The sequence below is a fragment of the Anomaloglossus baeobatrachus genome, chromosome 10, assembly GCF_048569485.1.
Source record: "Anomaloglossus baeobatrachus isolate aAnoBae1 chromosome 10, aAnoBae1.hap1, whole genome shotgun sequence".
In the NCBI taxonomy this organism is placed as follows: domain Eukaryota; kingdom Metazoa; phylum Chordata; class Amphibia; order Anura; family Aromobatidae; genus Anomaloglossus; species Anomaloglossus baeobatrachus.
Window position 1 is genome coordinate 186,974,306 of NC_134362.1, and position 18,179 is coordinate 186,992,484.

Sequence of the window (18,179 nt, forward strand, 5' to 3'; positions counted from 1 at the left end):
CCTGGCAGAGCGCAGGGCAGAGCGGCACGCAGAGCGTGAGGCTGCGGAGCGAGAGCGGCAGGCAGCGCGTGGAGAGCGAGAGCGACAGGCAGACCGTGACTACCAGCTGCAGCTAGCTCAGCTCCGGCCCTCATCAGCCACACGTGACCTTCGAGACACCAAACTTCCAAAGGTCCGTGTTGAGGACTTCCCAGTGCTGGAGAAGGATGGAGACTTGGACTCTTTCTTGACTGCTTTTGAACGGACTTGCTTGCAGCACCATCTGGACAAGGACCAGTGGGCCAAATACCTGACCCCCCGTTTAAGGGGTAAGGCCCTGGATGTCCTTGGGGACTTGCCTGCTGAGGCAGATCAGGGCTACGACACCATCAAGCGGGCCCTGATCCAACAGTACAACCTCACTCCAGAGTCCTACCGCAAGAAGTTCCGGAGCCTACAGAAGGGACCAAAGGACTCCTGGGCTGACCACCGGCGGGCACTTGCCCGAGCTGCCGACCACTGGACCCAAGGCCTGCAGCTTTCCACCGGACCGGAGATCCTGGACTTGTTCATCACGGAGCAACTCTTGTGGAACTGCCCTGAGGATCTCCGCCAGTTCATCCGAGACCAGAAGCCAAAGGGGTCCACGGCTACAGCTGCCCTTGCCGATGACTACACCAACAACCGGGCCCCTGAGGCCAGGAGAGCGGCCACCAGCAGCACCTGGAGAGGGGGTAAGATGAATTCTGCAACTGCCCCACCTGCCCCTAGACTGCAGGGGGTGTCCCCCTCAACTCCCCTCTCCAGGCCCGTGGCGGAACCAAGACGGTGCCACCAGTGCAACCTACCGGGACACTTCAAGGCCATGTGCCCTCAGCGTCCCAAGGCCCCGGCTCCGTCCCCGTCCCAAGGGCCGCCCAAGGTGTATTGTGTGGGTGGGGGTGGTGGTAGGTCCCTGGACAGCTTCCAACCAGTCACCGTCGGCCGGTCTGTGACCATAGGACTGCGAGACAGCGCCTTGGAGGTGACTCTGGTGCGGCCTGAGATGGTGTCCCCCCCAAGACTTGATCCCTGGAAAAACCCTCGCTGTCTCCGGGATTGGAGGCACTGACCCGGCGCTGCCTGTTGCTGACATTTATGTGGACTGGGGCGCAGGGCGAGGGGTGAGGGAGGTGGGGGTAACTGATCGGATCCCTGCAAACGTGCTACTTGGGACAGATTTGGGGCAGATAACCTCCCAGTTTGGGCCCCAACCAAGGGCTGAACCTTCAGCCAGTACTGACATGACTCCTGACAATGTTAATGTGTTATCTATGAATGATGTAAGGGAGGAGGGAGTGAACTCTGATATTTCTGCTTGCATAGACACCATAGACACACACGCAGCTGCAGCTGTGACAGGAGGGGAGGGGGTCAGAGAAAGGTGTGAAAATGCCTCTACAAGTAACCAGCCTGTGAGCTGGGATCTGTTGCCCTCTGCAGGGATAAGCAGAGAGCAGGGTGCTGCAGGGGGAGGACCAGTGTGTGGGGTGGGGGCTACCACAGCAAATGTGGGGTCCCCAGAGATTTCACAGCGGGGTTCTGTTGCTGCAGGAGGGGAACAGGCAGGTGAGATTGGGGCCGGTCCAGGAGCGGAAGTGCTCCCAGGTAAGATCTCGGTGCATGGTTCCCCCACAACCGGGGTGTCAGGAAGCCAGGTAGGTCTGCCTGAACCGGCGACTTGGTCAGGAACGGAGGAGGAGCAGGCACGACCCACGGTCGCAGCGGCTGTGGCCGCTGTCACCCGCAGTGGGAGTGCTGGAAGCCAAGGGGCCTCCCGGAGGTCCGATAGCTCTTCCCCTTCTGACCAAGTGGCAGCCGAGTCAGGTGGAGGCCAGGACACAGGTCCCGGGGTACTGACCGAAGATGTGACAGTCTCGTCGACTCTGGCCACATCTAGTCAGGGGTTTCAGGCAGCGTTAGAAGCTGACGACAGCCTGAAAGCTCTTAAGGAGCAGGCGGCACAGCCTCCCTCGGACTCGGACCCGGAGCGAGTGGTCTGGGACCAAGGACGGCTGTACCGGGCCACGGTCCAGCAGGGTTCACCGGAGGCGTGGCCCAGGGACCGACAGTTGGTGGTACCCTATCCGTTCCGGACGGAGTTGTTGCGGATCGCACATGAGATTCCGATGGCCGGACACCTAGGGATCGCTAAGACCAAGGCCAGGTTAAACCAGCATTTCTACTGGCCAAAAATGGGGGCCGATGTGGCTGCCTACTGCCGTTCGTGTGAAACCTGTCAGAGAGTGGGGAAGGCGGGGCCACGCCCCAAAGCCCCACTGGTATCTCTGCCAATCATCGATGAGCCTTTCAGGAGGGTGGCTGTGGATCTGGTCGGCCCGCTGGCCATCCCCAGCAGCTCCGGGAAACGCTTCATACTGACGGTAGTGGACTATGCCACCCGGTACCCAGAAGCAGTGGCCTTGTCGTCCATTCGGGCTGACAAGGTGGCCACCGCATTGCTGGAGATTTTCTCCCGAGTGGGTTTTCCCCAGGAAATGCTCACTGACCGGGGGACCCAATTCATGTCCCAGCTGATGGAGGCCCTCTGTAAGCAAGTCCAGGTGCGACATCTGGTGGCCAGCCCGTACCATCCACAGACTAATGGCCTGTGCGAGCGGTTCAATGGCACCTTAAAGCAGATGCTTAAGATGTTGGTCGACTCCCATGGGCGTGACTGGGAGCGGTATCTCCCACACCTGTTATTTGCTTACCGGGAGGTTCCACAGGCCTCAACAGGATTCTCACCGTTTGAGCTCCTGTACGGGCGACGTGTGCGGGGCCCCCTGGCTCTGGTGAAAGAGGCTTGGGAAGGGGATTTGGCCACCCCTGGAGTGTCGGTTATCGAGTATGTCATGCGCTTCCGGGACAAAATGCAGGCCTTGACGCAACTGGTACACGACAATATGGCTCAAGCCCAGGCCGATCAGAAGCGTTGGTACGACCAGAACGCTTGTGAGAGGACCTACCAAGTGGGTCAAAAGGTGTGGGTACTGGTCCCCGTACCACAGGACAAGCTTCAGGCAGCCTGGGAAGGCCCATACCTTGTGTACCAGCAGCTCAACCCTGTGACGTACCTGGTCACCCTGGACCCTGCCCGTGGAAGGCGGAAGCCCTTCCATGTGAACATGATGAAGGCACATCATGAGCGGGAGGCATGTGCGCTCCCCGTGTGCAACCTGCCCGAGGAGGGAGAAGCGGAAACCCTCTTGGATATGCTAGCCCAGGTTAGGGCAGGCGGATCCATTGAGGATGTGGAGGTTGGCCACCAGCTCTTGGAGGACCAACGGTCCCAGCTGTGGGCCACCCTACTCCCCTTCCGGGGGTTGTTTACCAACCAGCCCGGAAGGACTGACTTGGCTGTCCATCACGTGGACACTGGGGATCATCCCCCGATCCGGCGTTCAGCATATCGGGTCTCCCTGGAGGTGCAGCAACACATGCGCCAGGAGATTGACGAGATGCTGAAGCTGGGGGTGATCCAGGCATCCAACAGCGCTTGGGCCTCGCCTGTAGTCCTCGTCCCTAAGAAGGACCGAACCACTCGGTTCTGCGTGGACTACAGGGGGCTCAATGCGGTCACGGTCGCCGATGCGTACCCAATGCCACGCATCGATGACCTGCTCGATCAGTTGGCCGGGGCTCAGTACCTGACCATCATGGATCTGAGCCGGGGATATTGGCAGATCCCCCTGACTCGCAAGGCCAGGGAACGCTCTGCCTTTATTACCCCATTTGGACTGTACGAGTCCACGGTGATGCCATTCGGGATGAGGAATGCCCCTGCCACTTTCCAGCGGATGGTCAACACCCTGCTCAAGGGACTTGAAGGGTACGCGGCCGCGTACCTGGATGACATTGCCGTCTTCAGTCCCACCTGGGAAGATCACCTAGAGCATCTAGCACAGGTGCTCAGGCGGGTCCACCGGGCAGGTTTGACCATCAAGCCGGGAAAGTGTCAGCTGGCCATGAGCGAGGTCCAGTACCTCGGTCACCGGGTAGGTGGGAGAACACTGAAGCCCGAGCCTGAGAAAGTGGAAGCCATCGCATCCTGGCCCACCCCCAGGACCAAGAAGCAGGTGATGTCCTTCTTGGGGACCGCTGGGTACTATAGGAGGTTTGTTCCATGCTATAGTAGCCTGGCAAAGCCCTTGACGGACCTCACCAAGAAGAAGCTGCCCTCTGCAGTCGATTGGACAATGGACTGCGAGACAGCCTTCCGGGCCCTAAAGGACGCCCTGTCCAGCCCGCCCGTGCTACAGGCAGCCGACTTCATGCGGCCGTTTGTAGTACAGACCGACGCCAGTGACTTCGGCCTCGGTGCGGTGCTCAGCCAGGTGGACTCTGCGAGCCAAGAGCACCCAGTCTTGTACCTGAGCCGGAAGCTGTTACCGAGGGAAGTGGCCTATTCCACAATGGAGAAGGAGTGCCTGGCCATAGTGTGGGCCCTGCAGCGTCTGCAACCCTATCTATACGGGCGCCACTTCATCGTGGAGACGGACCACAATCCCCTCAGCTGGTTGCACACCGTCTCTGGGACGAATGGGCGATTGTTGCGATGGAGCCTTGCGCTCCAGCAATACAACTTCACCATTCGCCACAAAAGGGGCCGTGACCACGGTAACGCAGACGGGCTGTCCCGACAAGGAGAGGTCGCGGACGGGCGCACGGGGGAACACCGGAGTGTGCTGCCCCCTAGCGCCCTCAAAAGGGGGGAGGTGTGAGGTAAATCCGGAGAGATGACGATAAATCATGATATTCAAGTATGTCAGGAAGCCCTCTCCTGGTGTCACCCCCCCTTTCCTTCACACAACTGGTTTAGCAACAAATCCCATGGCCATGTCCTGTGATATGGAAATGAGGTGGTGTGGGAACAATGGACACAGGATGACTCCCTGCCGTCACCCTGTAACAAGAGTTGTATCTCATTAGCCAGGCTATGGAAATAGCCAGACAGAACGACTCCAGTAAAAAATGGTTCATATCTCGCAAGCCATATTTCCGATAAATATGGCAACCATAAAAATGGTGTCTCCGCATGTGGACGATGCCGGCACACCCTTTTTATGGGAGCAGGACATTGGGAAATGCCCCAGGCGTGATATCAGCCAATGGGGAACTGGCAGACAGGTCATGAGTCCTCTCGTTCTGTAGCTAAATTCATAACTGTCACAATGAGAGCATTGGCGTCTGCCTACGACGCTCCCAGGCAAAGTTATGGCCAATATCCCCTTTGCTGGATAATTCTGATCCATGCAGGGGGAGTGGCAGTGCTTCCCTGTGAGGTCACTAAGGTAGGAGGGGACCTGGATCTGCCCAGGTTGATAACCCTACTTCGGCCATTTTCCAGGGTTCTTTCGCTGGGGGCACGTGCAGGAAACATCTGTGGGAGTTCCTAGAAACCTGGCCTACAGCGCCCCCCTGTGGCCAGACGCAACAAGGTAACTGCTGGAACTGTGTATGCCTGTTTGTAACCCATGCTTTGATTGTAACTGTACTCTGACATATGTATATTCTGTAGATTCCCTATTGTATATATTGTAGTTTCTAGTGTGCTTTAGGCTGATTAAATTATATAATTAATCTTGGGCTGTTCTGTTATCTCGATCTTGAATCCCACGTCTGTGTGTTCGGCTAATAGTTACCGTGAAGCGGTTGGTGGCAGCGAGTTGTGCCAAGGATTATTGTGGGGAGGCCAGTGAGATTCGGGAAGATATTATATATTCCGCCCGCGGAGGTCGGGGGAATATATACCCTACTCTCACCGGGGACCCTTCAATAATCGGCATAAGTAGTATAGCGGCCTCCTTGCTTATTGTCGGGCAATTCCATAATTGGCCTGACTATAAGAGGGGCGCTAGAGAGCGCGTCACGTGCTCTGTCTGTCGGTCGGGAGGTATAAAGGAGGGGTGACCCCCACTTGTTACCCCCCGATTGTGACGTACTGGTAGCCAGCGCGGGGGATTTCTGAGTGACCCCCCCGGTGGTTTGTGACAATCTATATATATATATAGATAGATAGATAGAGAGATAGATAGAGAGATAGATAGAGAGATAGATAGAGAGATAGAGAGATAGAGATATATATATATATATATATAACAAAAATCATACATTAACTACACAATACGTAAATTCTAGAATACCCGATGCGTAGAATCCGGCCACCTTCTAGTATGTGTATATATATATATATATATATATATATATATATATATATATATATATATATATGTATATGTGTGTATGTATGTATGTATGTGTATATATATATATATATATATTATATTGCATCAGATCAGCTGCAGAGACGTAACACATTACTTAAGCCACCAAGACCGCTCACATGGGGCTTTTATCATCTGAAGTTTATCATTCGTTTCACAAATTAAAAAAACCATAGGTTAAGATTGTTTAAGGACCTTTGGTGACTTCACAGTCATGTGACCAATGGTCACTTAATTCCAGGAGTCTAAAACAATTGAATTGAATAGGCTGGTATGCAGGACTGGCATTAGGAGGAAGGGAGAGCACAGAAAGCACCCCCCACCCACCCCCATTCCCTTAGGGGCCCCAACATTTATATCCTGATGATACGACTGCTTAAGCACCTTTGTGACATCACATCATGTGCCCAAAGGTCTTTTAATTGCAGGAGTCTGAAGCTGAAGAGAAAACAGGCTGGTGTGTGTGATAGAAATTGCCCAGTTTGCTCTCGCTTTTCCCTAATGCCAGCCTGACTCCTGTGCAGTTGTTTTAGACTCCTGCAATTAAGAGACCCTTGGTCACATGACAAGGTCCTTGCACAATATTAACCTCTGAATACAACTGCTGGGGTCTTTAAGGGAGTCGGGGGCCTGAGATATTGCTCCGCCTGACTCCCCCTGATGCCGGCCATGTCTGTAACTAGGGCTTATATTTCAAGCATACTGCAAAAATCATGTAAAATCCTACTAGGGCTTATTTTTGGGGAAGTATACTGCTCGTTACATACGTTCTTCTTGTTTCTTACTGCAGGATGTGACGGCAGAACATCTCCTGCCACCACCGATCCTACAAGAGATGAGGACCTCGACCTCTCAGACGGGTGAGGATGTTCTTGTATGTACGACAGTTCTCTTTCCAGCGTGGACTGTGGGAGGTCAGACGGGTTATACTGGTGTCCGGGGCCCCGCACTCTACTGTAATGGCATTTTCTTATCACATAGAGACTTCCATAACAAAGGTGATGGCGAGCGCGGAGGAGACGCCTTGTTGTCTTCAGATGACTCCTTTGAACCATATCCAGAAAAGAGGTAAAGGTTCTGGGACGTGACGTTGGGTTACGTTTCTTACGGGACGTGTCTTACTCCAGTGCAAACTTCAAGACTGGGAGCAGAACCATAGTGAAGTGGCTTATTTCTGTCTGGGAGCACTGGGGGACCCCTGTCCGCACCATCACAGCCCGGGCCGAGCTCTGGAGACCGGTTCTACCAGGAGTCTTCTCTCAGTCTCTTCAATCTGCCCGATTCTGTAGTGATTGAGACACACGGATCATGACATTGTGCAACCAACCTGTGCCGGGCTGCCTGCTGTGTAGGGTATAAACCTTCACTTTATTCTCTACCGGATTCTAGGCCCCGGCTTAGAAAGACCAGACCGAGGAAAAGCCAGAAAACCCAAGAGCCCAAAGTAAGGAAGAAGCCGGGACCAAAACCGGGCTGGAAGAAGAAGATTAAGCGCGAGAGGTCAGTGATGTCTGCAGTCAGGGACCTGATGGAATGGACTGAGGGACAGGGGCATATCCAGCCTCAACTATGTGCCTCATACAAGGGATTCTTGTCCGGCCGACCGCCATACAGGATCAGTCAACAGTCTAATATGTATGGGAGCCTCCCAACACTCTCTCTTAGGTCTAAGTTACCCCCAGACCCGACCCCAATATGTATTGGGGCTTCCCGACCTTCCCCTGACAGTCTAATATGTATGGGGGGGGGGGGGCCTCCCGACCTATCCCTAATGGTCTAATATATATGGGGACGTCCTGCTTCTCTCCTGGCAGTCTAATATGTAAGGGGGCCTTTTGACCCTCCCCCAATGGTCTAAAATGTATGGGGGGCCTCCCGACAGTCTAATATGTATGGAGGCCTCCTGACCCTCCCCTGACCCTAATATGCATGGGAGTTTCCTGACCCTCCCCTGACAGTCTAATATGTATGGGGACGTCCCGATTCTCTCCCGGTAATCTAATATGTAAGGGGGCCTCCCCCAATGGTCTAATATATATGGGGGGGCCTCCCAACCCTCCCCCGACACTCTAATATGTATGGAGAGGCCTCCCGACCCATCCTCAACGGTCTAATATGTATGGAGATGTCCCGATTCTGTCCCGGCAGTCTATTATGTAAGGGGGCTTCTTGACCCTCCCCCCAATGGTCTACTATGTATGGGGGCCTCCTGACCCTCCACCTCAGTCTAATATGTATGGGGGCTTCTTTACCCTCCCTGATGGACTAAAATGTATGGTGACCTCCCAACCCTCCCTTGGCACATGTTGAGTTAAGCTATGTAAGAAGTCAGGAGAGAGCTATGGGCCTTTTGTCATGAAACGTGTTTGGGGGTCTTGTGTCTTTTGCAGAGAGGAGCTGCCCACTATCTACAAGTGTCCTTACCAAGGCTGCACTGCCGTCTACCGAGGAGCGGATGGGATGAAGGTAAATAACCGCAGCGTTATTCCTCCAAACAAAGCTGATGATCCGGGCAGTGTTCTATAGGAGTCTCCATTCATAGAGGAGTCTATAGCACAGTTGGGGGCCACTCAATTCTCCTCCATCGGCCTCCACTAGGGGGCGCACACATAGTCCCACCATTACTGAGTTGCTGTATATCTACCTTGTTTCATATTGAACGAGAATTCATTTTTCCCAAAAAAATCATGAGTTTATTTATTTATTTTTTTTTTTTTAATAGAAGCACATCAAGGAGCATCATGAGGAGGTGCGGGAGCGGCCGTGCCCTCACCCCGGGTGTAACAAGGTGTTCATGATCGACCGCTACCTGCAGAGGCACGTGAAGCTGATTCACACCGGTGAGTGACGTCTGCGCCATCGTGTACCCATCTAAGATCTTCTCTCTGACGCCCCCATTTCTTCCCGCAGAGGAGAGGAATTACATCTGTGACCAGTGCGGACAGGCGTTCAAGCAGAGGAAGCATCTATCCGTGCACCAGATGAGGCACTCCGGAGCCAAACCCCTACAGTAAGTGTTGCCCCAGGATTCCTCAAAATATCAGATCTTGATAATATTTTATTGTGCTGTTCCTCTGTTTATTCCTCCTGGAAATCTGTGAAGAAATTGGGTGTTGTGTTAGAGAATAAAATTACTTACACAACCAGACATCAGGAATGGTGACAGGTCCTCTTTAATCATTTTGTATGCATGTATAATATATCACAAAAGTGAGTACACCCCTCACACATTGTGTAAATATTTTATTATATCTTTTCATGGGACAGCACTGAAGGTCTGACCCTGTGATACAATGTACAGTGTCAGTGTGCAGCTTGTGTAACAGTGTTAATTTAGTGTCTTTTAACTCTCAATAAATAATGTGAGGGGTGTACTCAATTTTGTGATATACTGAGTGTGTGTGTATATGTATATAATATACAGGGCCGTATTTACCACTAGGCACCTGTGGTCCGGTGCCTAGGGCGGCGCGATGCGGGGGGGGCGGCACCTTCTAGCAGCAAAAAAAAAATTATTTTTTTTTACCTATCCCACTAAATCCGCAGTCTTTTCGCGGGGGGGGGTGGGGTGGGTAAAGGGGGGTGTTGTGTTGGGCGCACGGGCGCCCCTCTATTGATTTGTATGTATCCGCGTCTTTAAAGCGGATACAAATACACTGCAGGCAACGGGCACAGGGAGCTGATTGAACCCGGAACTGCCGACAGCTGCATTTCCGGGGTCACAACACGCGCGCTCCAATCAGCTTCTTGCCAAGAGCTGGGACATCCAAACCTGTGCAGAGCTCACAGCAGGCACCAGTGTGACGTCTGGAGGATAATCACCGGGTCCGGAGCAGGTAATAAGCTGTCTATATGTGAAGGGGGGCTTTACTGCTAACTGTATGTGATGGGGGGGGGGGGGGGGGGGAGCACTGCATACTCAGAAATGCCTGTGCTAACTGTATGTGATGGAGGGAGGGGTGCACTGCATCATGCAGTGCACCCCTCCCCCCATCACATACAGTTAGCACAGGCATTTCTGAGTATGCAGTGCGCCCCTCCCCCATCACATACAATTAGCAGTAAGCACAGGCATTTCTTTTTCGCTCCTAATTGGGAGACCCAGACAATTGGGTGTATAGCTACTGCCTCCGGAGGCCGCACAAAGTACTACACTTAAAAGTGTAAGGCCCCTCCCCTTCTGGCTATACACCCTCCCGTGGGAGCACGGGTCCCTCAGTTTTTTGCTTTGTGCGAAGGAGGTCAGACACGCACGCATAGCTCCACTGTTTAGTCAGCAGCAGCTGCTGACTATGTCGGATGGAAGAAAAGAGGGCCCATACAGGGCCCCCAGCATGCTCCCTTCTCACCCCACTTTCTGTCGGCGGTGTTTGTTAAGGTTGAGGTACCCATTGCGGGTACGGAGGCTGGAGCCCACATGCTGATTCCTTCCCCATCCCCATTACGGCTCTGGGTGAAGTGGGACTTTACCGGTCTCCAGGCACTGAGACCGTGCTCCATCCGCAGCCCCTGGAGAAGCCGCTGGATATGGAGCTGAGTATCGTCAGGGACAGGGCCCTGCTCCGTCAAGGTACTCTGTGTCCCCGTGCATACGCGCGCACACCGCAGCATTGCTGGGTGTGTTAGTGCGCCGGGGACATCAGCGCTGCTGCGCTTGTGCCATTTCCTCACTACAGCTCGGCTGAGTGGGTAGACTAGGGCGAACGGTCGCACCGGCCGCTGTGGTTAGTCGCACTGCGACACGGCTGTGACTTGTGGTGCGCCGGGGACTTCCGCGCTGGCCGTGCATATATCACGGCCGCGCTTATTACTACAGTCCCCGGCTTTTGCGGCCTAGTTCGTCTCGTTCCCGCCTCCGCACCTGCCAGTCAGGAGGAGGGCGGGACGCTGTACAGAGCATCAGCGCTGAGGGCTGGAGTCTTTTTTACATACTCCAGCCCTCACACTAGGCACAGGGGGACGCAGTTTCCCGCACTTTTGTTTGTGGCACGCCCACGGTCCGCCCCTCTTCACACAACGCCGGCAGCCATTCCTGCCTGCACGCTGAGCTGCAGAGGGGAGACGGGGAGACCCAGACACGGGATTCTACGGCCTCATACCCGCTGTTCAGCGGGCGGTAAGCAGCCCTCAAGGGCTCACCCCCACTTGTGCCTTTTGTGTACTTGGTATTTCTTCGGCGCTCTATTGGGAGACCCAGACGATTGGGTGTATAGCACTGCCTCCGGAGGCCACACAAAGCAATTACACTAAAAAGTGTAAGGCCCCTCCCCTTCTGGCTATACACCCCCAGTGGGATCACTGGCTCACCAGTTTTCTGCTTTGTGCGAAGGAGGTCAGACATCCACGCATAGCTCCACTGTTTGTAGTCAGCAGTAGCTGCTGGCTCTATCGGATGGAAGAAAAGAGGGCCCATATGGGGCCCCCAGCATGCTCCCTTCTCACCCGCGGTGGTGCTTGTAAGGTTGAGGTACCTATTGCTGGTACAGAGGCTGGAGCCCACATGCTGTTTTCCTTCCACATCCCCTGGAGGGCTCTGTGGAAGTGGGATCTTGCCGGCCCCCAAGCCCTGGGGCCGGGCTCCATCCACAGACCCATAGAACCTGCTGGATTGGGAGCGGGAGTGCCGTTCAGGGACAAGGCCCTGCAACTTTCAGGTACTCTGTGTCCCCGGCAGGCACGGACACTCTCAGGGCTTGCTGAGCGTTGTAGTGCGCCGGGGACAGTGGCGCTGTACGCTGGGGGTTAGGTCACTGCAGCTTTGCTGAGTGACGTTGTGTGTTGGGAACTACTGCGCCGACCGCTCCTGGAGCGGCGGCGCAGCTGCGACTTGTGGTGCGCCGGGGGCTTTGCGCCGACCGCGCTTTTACGGCGGCGGCGCTTCTAACTTTAGCCCCCGGCTTCTGCGGCCTAGCGCCGCTTCGTTCCCGCCCCCACCCTGTCAATCAGGGTAGGGGAGAGACGCTGCTCAATGGCAGCGCCGAGGGCTGGAGCTTTATTTACATGCTCCAGCCCTCTCACTAGGCACAGGGGGAAGCAGACTTCCCGCTCTTCGTCGGTGTACGCCCAGGGCCCGCCCCCCCCTCTCCACAAGGACGCCGGCAGCCATTACACATGCGTTCTGGCTGGGGAAAGGCAGCAGGCTCTGGGAGACCCAGACTAGAGGGATTTCTGGCGACCACACACCGCTCCTAAGCGGGCGGTAAGCTGCACAGTAGTGCTGGCCCCACTAGTGCCTCAGTGATATATTAGTGTACTTTTTTCTTGGTACCATATATATATATAGTTGCACTGTAAGGTCGCTTCTTGGCTGTATACCCTGTACTGCTCTGAGGAGGCAGCAACATGTCATCCGCAAAACGCAAGGCTGCCAAGGCACGGGCTGTGTGCACTGTTTGTACTGCATGTGGGGCTGATCTACCGGCAGGCTCCAATGATTCACATTGTGTGCAATGTTCAGTCCCAGTGGCACTTCGTCAGCCAGAGCCTATTGTGGTGGTAGCCCAGGCAGAGACGCCTGTGAACCCTGCCCCGGTGACGGGGACAGACTTTGCAGTGTTTGCTGATAAAATGTCTGAGGCTATGACAAAAATCCTGGAGACCTTGCAGGCCAGGCCAGTTCCTCAGACCATGGACACTGCTGTGGCTATGCTCTCTGGTCCCCCTCAGTTGGAACTAATCCGTACTTCAAGGGGGTCTCAAGCATCACAAGCTGAAGTCTCTGACTCAGATGACAGTCCCAGGCAGCCTAAGCGAGCTCGCTGGGAAAGACCCTCGACGTCATCACACTGCTCAGGGTCTCAGCGAGAAGAGTCTCTCTGTGATGAGACTGAGGACGGTGATCAGGATTCTAATCCTGAGGCCCCTCTCAATCTGGATGCCCCTGATGGTGACGCCATGGTTAATGACCTTATATCGGCGATTAATAGACTGTTGGATATTTCTCCCCCAGCCCCTTCTGCAGAGGAGGCAGCTGCACAACAGGAGAAGTTCCATTTCCTGTATCCCAAGCGTAAATTAAGTGCTTTTTTGGACCACTCTGACTTCAGAGAATCAATCCAGAAGCACGACGCTCATCCAGACAAGCGTTTCTCTAAACGTTCTAAGGATACCCGTTATCCTTTTCCCTCTGAAGTGGCCAAACGCTGGACCCAGTGCCCAAAGGTGGATCCTCCAATTTCCAAGCTTGCGGCTAGATCCATAGTCGCAGTAGAGGATGGCGCTTCACTTAAAGATGCCAACGACAGACAGATGGACCTTTGGTTGAAATCTGTCTATGAAGCTATCGGCGCGTCGTTTGCTCCAGCATTCGCGGCCGTGTGGGCACTACAAGCTATTTCAGCTGGTTTAGCACAGGTGGATGCTATCATGCATCCAGCAGTGCCACAGGTGGCGTCCCTAACTTCGCAAATGTCTGCGTTTGCGACCTATGCTATCAATGCTGTCCTAGAATCTACGAGCCGTACCTCTATGGCGGCCGCCAATTCTGTGGTTTTGCGCAGAGCCTTATGGTTAAAGGACTGGAAAGCAGATGCTGGTTCCAAAAAATGCTTAACCAGCTTGCCATTATCTAGAGACAGACTGTTTGGTGAGCCATTGGCTGAAATCATAAAACAGTCCAAGGGTAAGGACTCTTCCTTGCCACAGCCCAGAGCAAGTAAACCTCAACAGAAAAAGTGGCAGTCGAGGTTTCGGTCCTTTCGAGGCTCGGGCAAGCCCCAATTCTCCTCGTCCAAAGGGACTCAGAAAGGACAAGGGAGCTCAGATTCCTGGCGGGCTCACTCACGCCCCAGGAAAGCAAATGGAGGAACCGCTTCCAAGGCGGCTACCTCATGACTTTCGGCCTCCTCCCTCCGCATCCTCGGTCGGTGGCAGGCTCTCCCGCTTTTGCGACATTTGGCTGTCACAGGTCAAAGACCGGTGGGTAACAGACATTTTGTCTCGCGGGTACAGAATCGAGTTCAGTTCTCGGCCTCCACTTCGGTTCTTCAGAACCTCCCCACACCCCAACCGAGCAGATGCCCTGCTGCAGGCGGTGGACTCTCTAAGAGCAGAAGGAGTCGTGATCCCTGTCCCCCCTCTGGAACGGGAGCGAGGATTTTACTCCAATCTCTTTGTGGTTCCAAAAAAGGACGGCTCCTTCCGTCCTGTTCTGGACCTAAAACTGCTCAACAAGCATGTGAACGCCAGGCGGTTCCGGATGGAATCCCTCCGCTCAGTCATTGCCTCATTGTCCAAAGGAGATTTCCTAGCATCAATAGACATCAAAGATGCTTATCTCCACGTGCCGATTGCTACGGAGCACCAACGCTTTCTGCGCTTCGTGATAGGAGACGAACATCTTCAGTTCGTGGCTCTGCCATTTGGTCTGGCGACAGCCCCCCGGGTGTTCACCAAGATCATGGCAGCAGTGGTAGCAGTCTTGCACTCTCACGGACACTCTGTGATCCCTTACTTGGACGATCTACTGGTCAAGGCACCCTCTCAGGAGGCATGCCAACTCAGCCTGAATTTTGCACTGGAGACTCTCCAGGCGTTCGGGTGGATCATCAACTTCCCAAAGTCAAATCTGTCACCGACCCAATCACTAACGTATCTTGGCATGGAGTTTCATACTCTCTCAGCGATAGTGAAGCTTCCGCTGAGCAAGCAGCGGTCACTACAGACAGGGGTGCAGGCTCTCCTTCAAAGTCAGTCGCACTCCTTAAGACGCCTCATGCACTTCCTCGGGAAGATGGTGGCGGCAATAGAGGCGGTTCCGTTTGCGCAGTTTCATCTGCGTCCACTTCAATGGGACATTCTCCGCCAATGGGACGGGAAGTCGACATCCCTGGACAGGAAAGTCTCCCTTTCCCAGACGGCCAAGGACTCTCTGCAGTGGTGGCTCCTTTCCACCTCATTATCACAGGGAAGATCCTTCCTACCACCGTCCTGGGCGGTGGTCACGACAGACGCGAGTCTGTCAGGGTGGGGAGCAGTGTTTCTCCACCACAGGGCTCAGGGTACGTGGACTCAGCAGGAGTCCAGCCTTCAGATCAATGTTCTGGAAATCAGAGCAGTGTTTCTTGCCCTACTAGCCTTCCAGCAGTGGCTGGAAGGGAAGCAGATCCGAATTCAATCGGACAACTCCACAGCGGTGGCATACATCAATCACCAAGGAGGGACTCGCAGTCGGCAAGCCTTCCAGGAAGTCCGGCACATTATGATGTGGGTGGAAGCCACGGCCTCCACCATATCCGCAGTTCACATCCCCGGCGTAGAAAACTGGGAAGCAGACTTCCTCAGTCGCCAGGGCATGGACGCAGGGGAATGGTCCCTTCACCCGGACGTGTTTCAGGAAATCTGTCGCCGATGGGGAAGGCCGGACGTCGACCTAATGGCGTCCCGGCACAACAACAAGGTCCCAACCTTCATGGCACGGTCTCGCGATCAAAGAGCTCTAGCAGCAGACGCCCTAGTGCAAGATTGGTCGCAGTTCCGGCTCCCTTATGTGTTTCCACCTCTGGCACTCTTGCCCAGAGTGCTACGCAAGATCAGATCCGACTGCAGCCGCGTCATACTCGTCGCTCCAGACTGGCCGAGGAGGGCGTGGTATCCGGATCTGTGGCATCTCACGGTCGGCCAACCGTGGGCACTACCAGACCGACCAGACTTACTGTCCCAAGGGCCGTTTTTCCATCGGAATTCTGCGGCCCTCAACCTGACTGCGTGGCCATTGAGTCCTGGATCCTAGCGTCTTCAGGCTTATCCCAAGGGGTCGTTGCCACCATGAGACAGGCTAGGAAGCCCACGTCTGCTAAGATCTACCACAGAACGTGGAGGATATTCTTATCCTGGTGCTCTGCTCAGAGAGTGTCTCCCTGGCCATTTGCATTACCTACCCTTCTTTCTTTCCTCCAATCTGGGTTAGAAAAAGGTTTGTCGCTCGGCTCCCTTAAAGGGCAAGTCTCGGCGCTATCCGTCTTTTTCAGAAGCGTCTAGCACGACTTTCTAAGGTGCGCACGTTCCTACAGGGGGTTTGCCATATAGTTCCCCCGTACAAGCGGCCGTTAGATCCATGGGATCTGAACAGGGTACTAGTTGCCCTCCAGAAGCCGCCCTTCGAGCCTCTGAAGGAGGTTTCACTTTCTAGACTATCACAGAAAGTGGCTTTTCTGGTAGCGATCACATCTCTTCGGAGAGTGTCTGAGCTAGCAGCGCTGTCTTCCAAGGCTCCCTTCCTGGTCTTCCACCAGGACAAGGTAGTGCTGCGCCCCATTCAGGAGTTTCTCCCGAAGGTGGTATCCTCTTTTCATCTTAATCAGGATATCTCTTTGCCTTCGTTTTGTCCTCATGCAGTTCATCGGTATGAGAAGGATTTACATTTGTTAGATCTGGTGAGAGCACTCAGAATCTACATTTCCCGCACAGCGCCCCTGCGCCGTTCGGATGCACTCTTTGTCCTTGTCGCTGGTAAGCGCAAAGGGTCGCAGGCTTCTAAGGCCACCCTGGCTCGATGGATCAAAGAACCAATTCTTGAAGCCTACCGTTCTGCGGGGCTTCTGGTTCCATCAGGGTTGAAGGCCCATTCTACCAGAGCCGTGGGTGCGTCCTGGGCATTGCGACACCAGGCTACGGCTCAACAGGTGTGCCAGGCAGCTACCTGGTCGAGTCTGCACACTTTCACCAAACATTATCAGGTGCATACCTATGCTTCGGCGGACGCCAGCCTAGGTAGAAGAGTCCTGCAGGCGGCAGTTGCCTCCCCGTAGGGGAGGGCTGTCTTTGCAGCTCTAACATGAGGTATTTCTTTACCCACCCAGGGACAGCTTTTGGACGTCCCAATCGTCTGGGTCTCCCAATAGAGCGCCGAAGAAGAAGGGAATTTTGTTACTTACCGTAAATTCCTTTTCTTCTAGCTCTTATTGGGAGACCCAGCACCCGCCCTGTTGTCCTTCGGGATTTTTGGTTTGTTTGCGGGTACACATGTTGTTCATGTTGAACGGTTTTCAGTTCTCCGATGTTACTCGGAGTGAATTTGTTTAAACCAGTTATTGGCTTTCCTCCTTCTTGCTTTTGCACTAAAACTGGTGAGCCAGTGATCCCACTGGGGGTGTATAGCCAGAAGGGGAGGGGCCTTACACTTTTTAGTGTAATTGCTTTGTGTGGCCTCCGGAGGCAGTGCTATACACCCAATCGTCTGGGTCTCCCAATAAGAGCTAGAAGAAAAGGAATTTACGGTAAGTAACAAAATTCCCTTCTTCGGCGCTCCATTGGGAGACCCAGACGATTGGGTGTATAGCTACTGCCTCCGGAGGCCACACAAAGCATTACACTAAAAAGTGTAAGGCCCCTCCCCTTCTGGCTATACACCCCCAGTGGGATCACTGGCTCACCAGTTTTCTGCTTTGTGCGAAGGAGGTCAGACATCCACGCATATCTCCACTGTTTTTAGTCAGCAGCAGCTGCTGACTATGTCGGTTGGAAGAAAAGTGGGCCCATATGGGGCCCCCAGCATGCTCCCTTCTCACCCCACTTGCGGTTTGTAAGGGTGAGGTACCCATTGCGGGTACGGAGGCTGGAGCCCACATGCTGCTTTCCTTCCCCATCCCCCTGAGGGCTCTGGTGAAGTGGGATCTTACAGGTCTCCAGGCACTGAGACCGGGCTCCATCCACAGACCCAGAGAACCTGCTGGATATGGAGCTGAGTATCGTCAGGGACAGGCCCTGCTACATTAAGGTACTCTGTGTCCCCGGGCAAGCGCGCACACACACACCAGCATTGCTGGGAGTGTTAGTGCGCCGGGGGTAACAGCGCGGTGCGCTCGTGCTATTATTCACTGCAGCTTAGCTGAGTGAATTTATGTATTGGGAACTGCCGCGCCGGCCGCTGCTGGGTGTTTTTTACATTGTGGCGCGGCTGGGACTTGTGATGCGCCGGGGACTTTCGCGCGGGCC

At 54.4% G+C, this 18,179-nt stretch overlaps 1 protein-coding gene across 2 annotated transcripts in view; it reads left to right on the forward strand.

Moving 5' to 3' along the window:
• The window catches only part of ZNF276 (zinc finger protein 276), a 122,547-nt gene that overhangs the window by 55,789 nt on the left and 48,579 nt on the right, over window positions 1-18,179 (forward strand). For both annotated transcript variants that reach the window (XM_075325975.1, XM_075325976.1), the window contains exons 5-10: window positions 7,036-7,105; window positions 7,227-7,313; window positions 7,635-7,745; window positions 8,636-8,711; window positions 8,968-9,085; window positions 9,156-9,255. In XM_075325975.1, coding sequence (XP_075182090.1) covers window positions 7,036-7,105; window positions 7,227-7,313; window positions 7,635-7,745; window positions 8,636-8,711; window positions 8,968-9,085; window positions 9,156-9,255 — 562 coding nt within the window. The remainder of the gene's footprint in view (window positions 1-7,035; window positions 7,106-7,226; window positions 7,314-7,634; window positions 7,746-8,635; window positions 8,712-8,967; window positions 9,086-9,155; window positions 9,256-18,179) is intronic.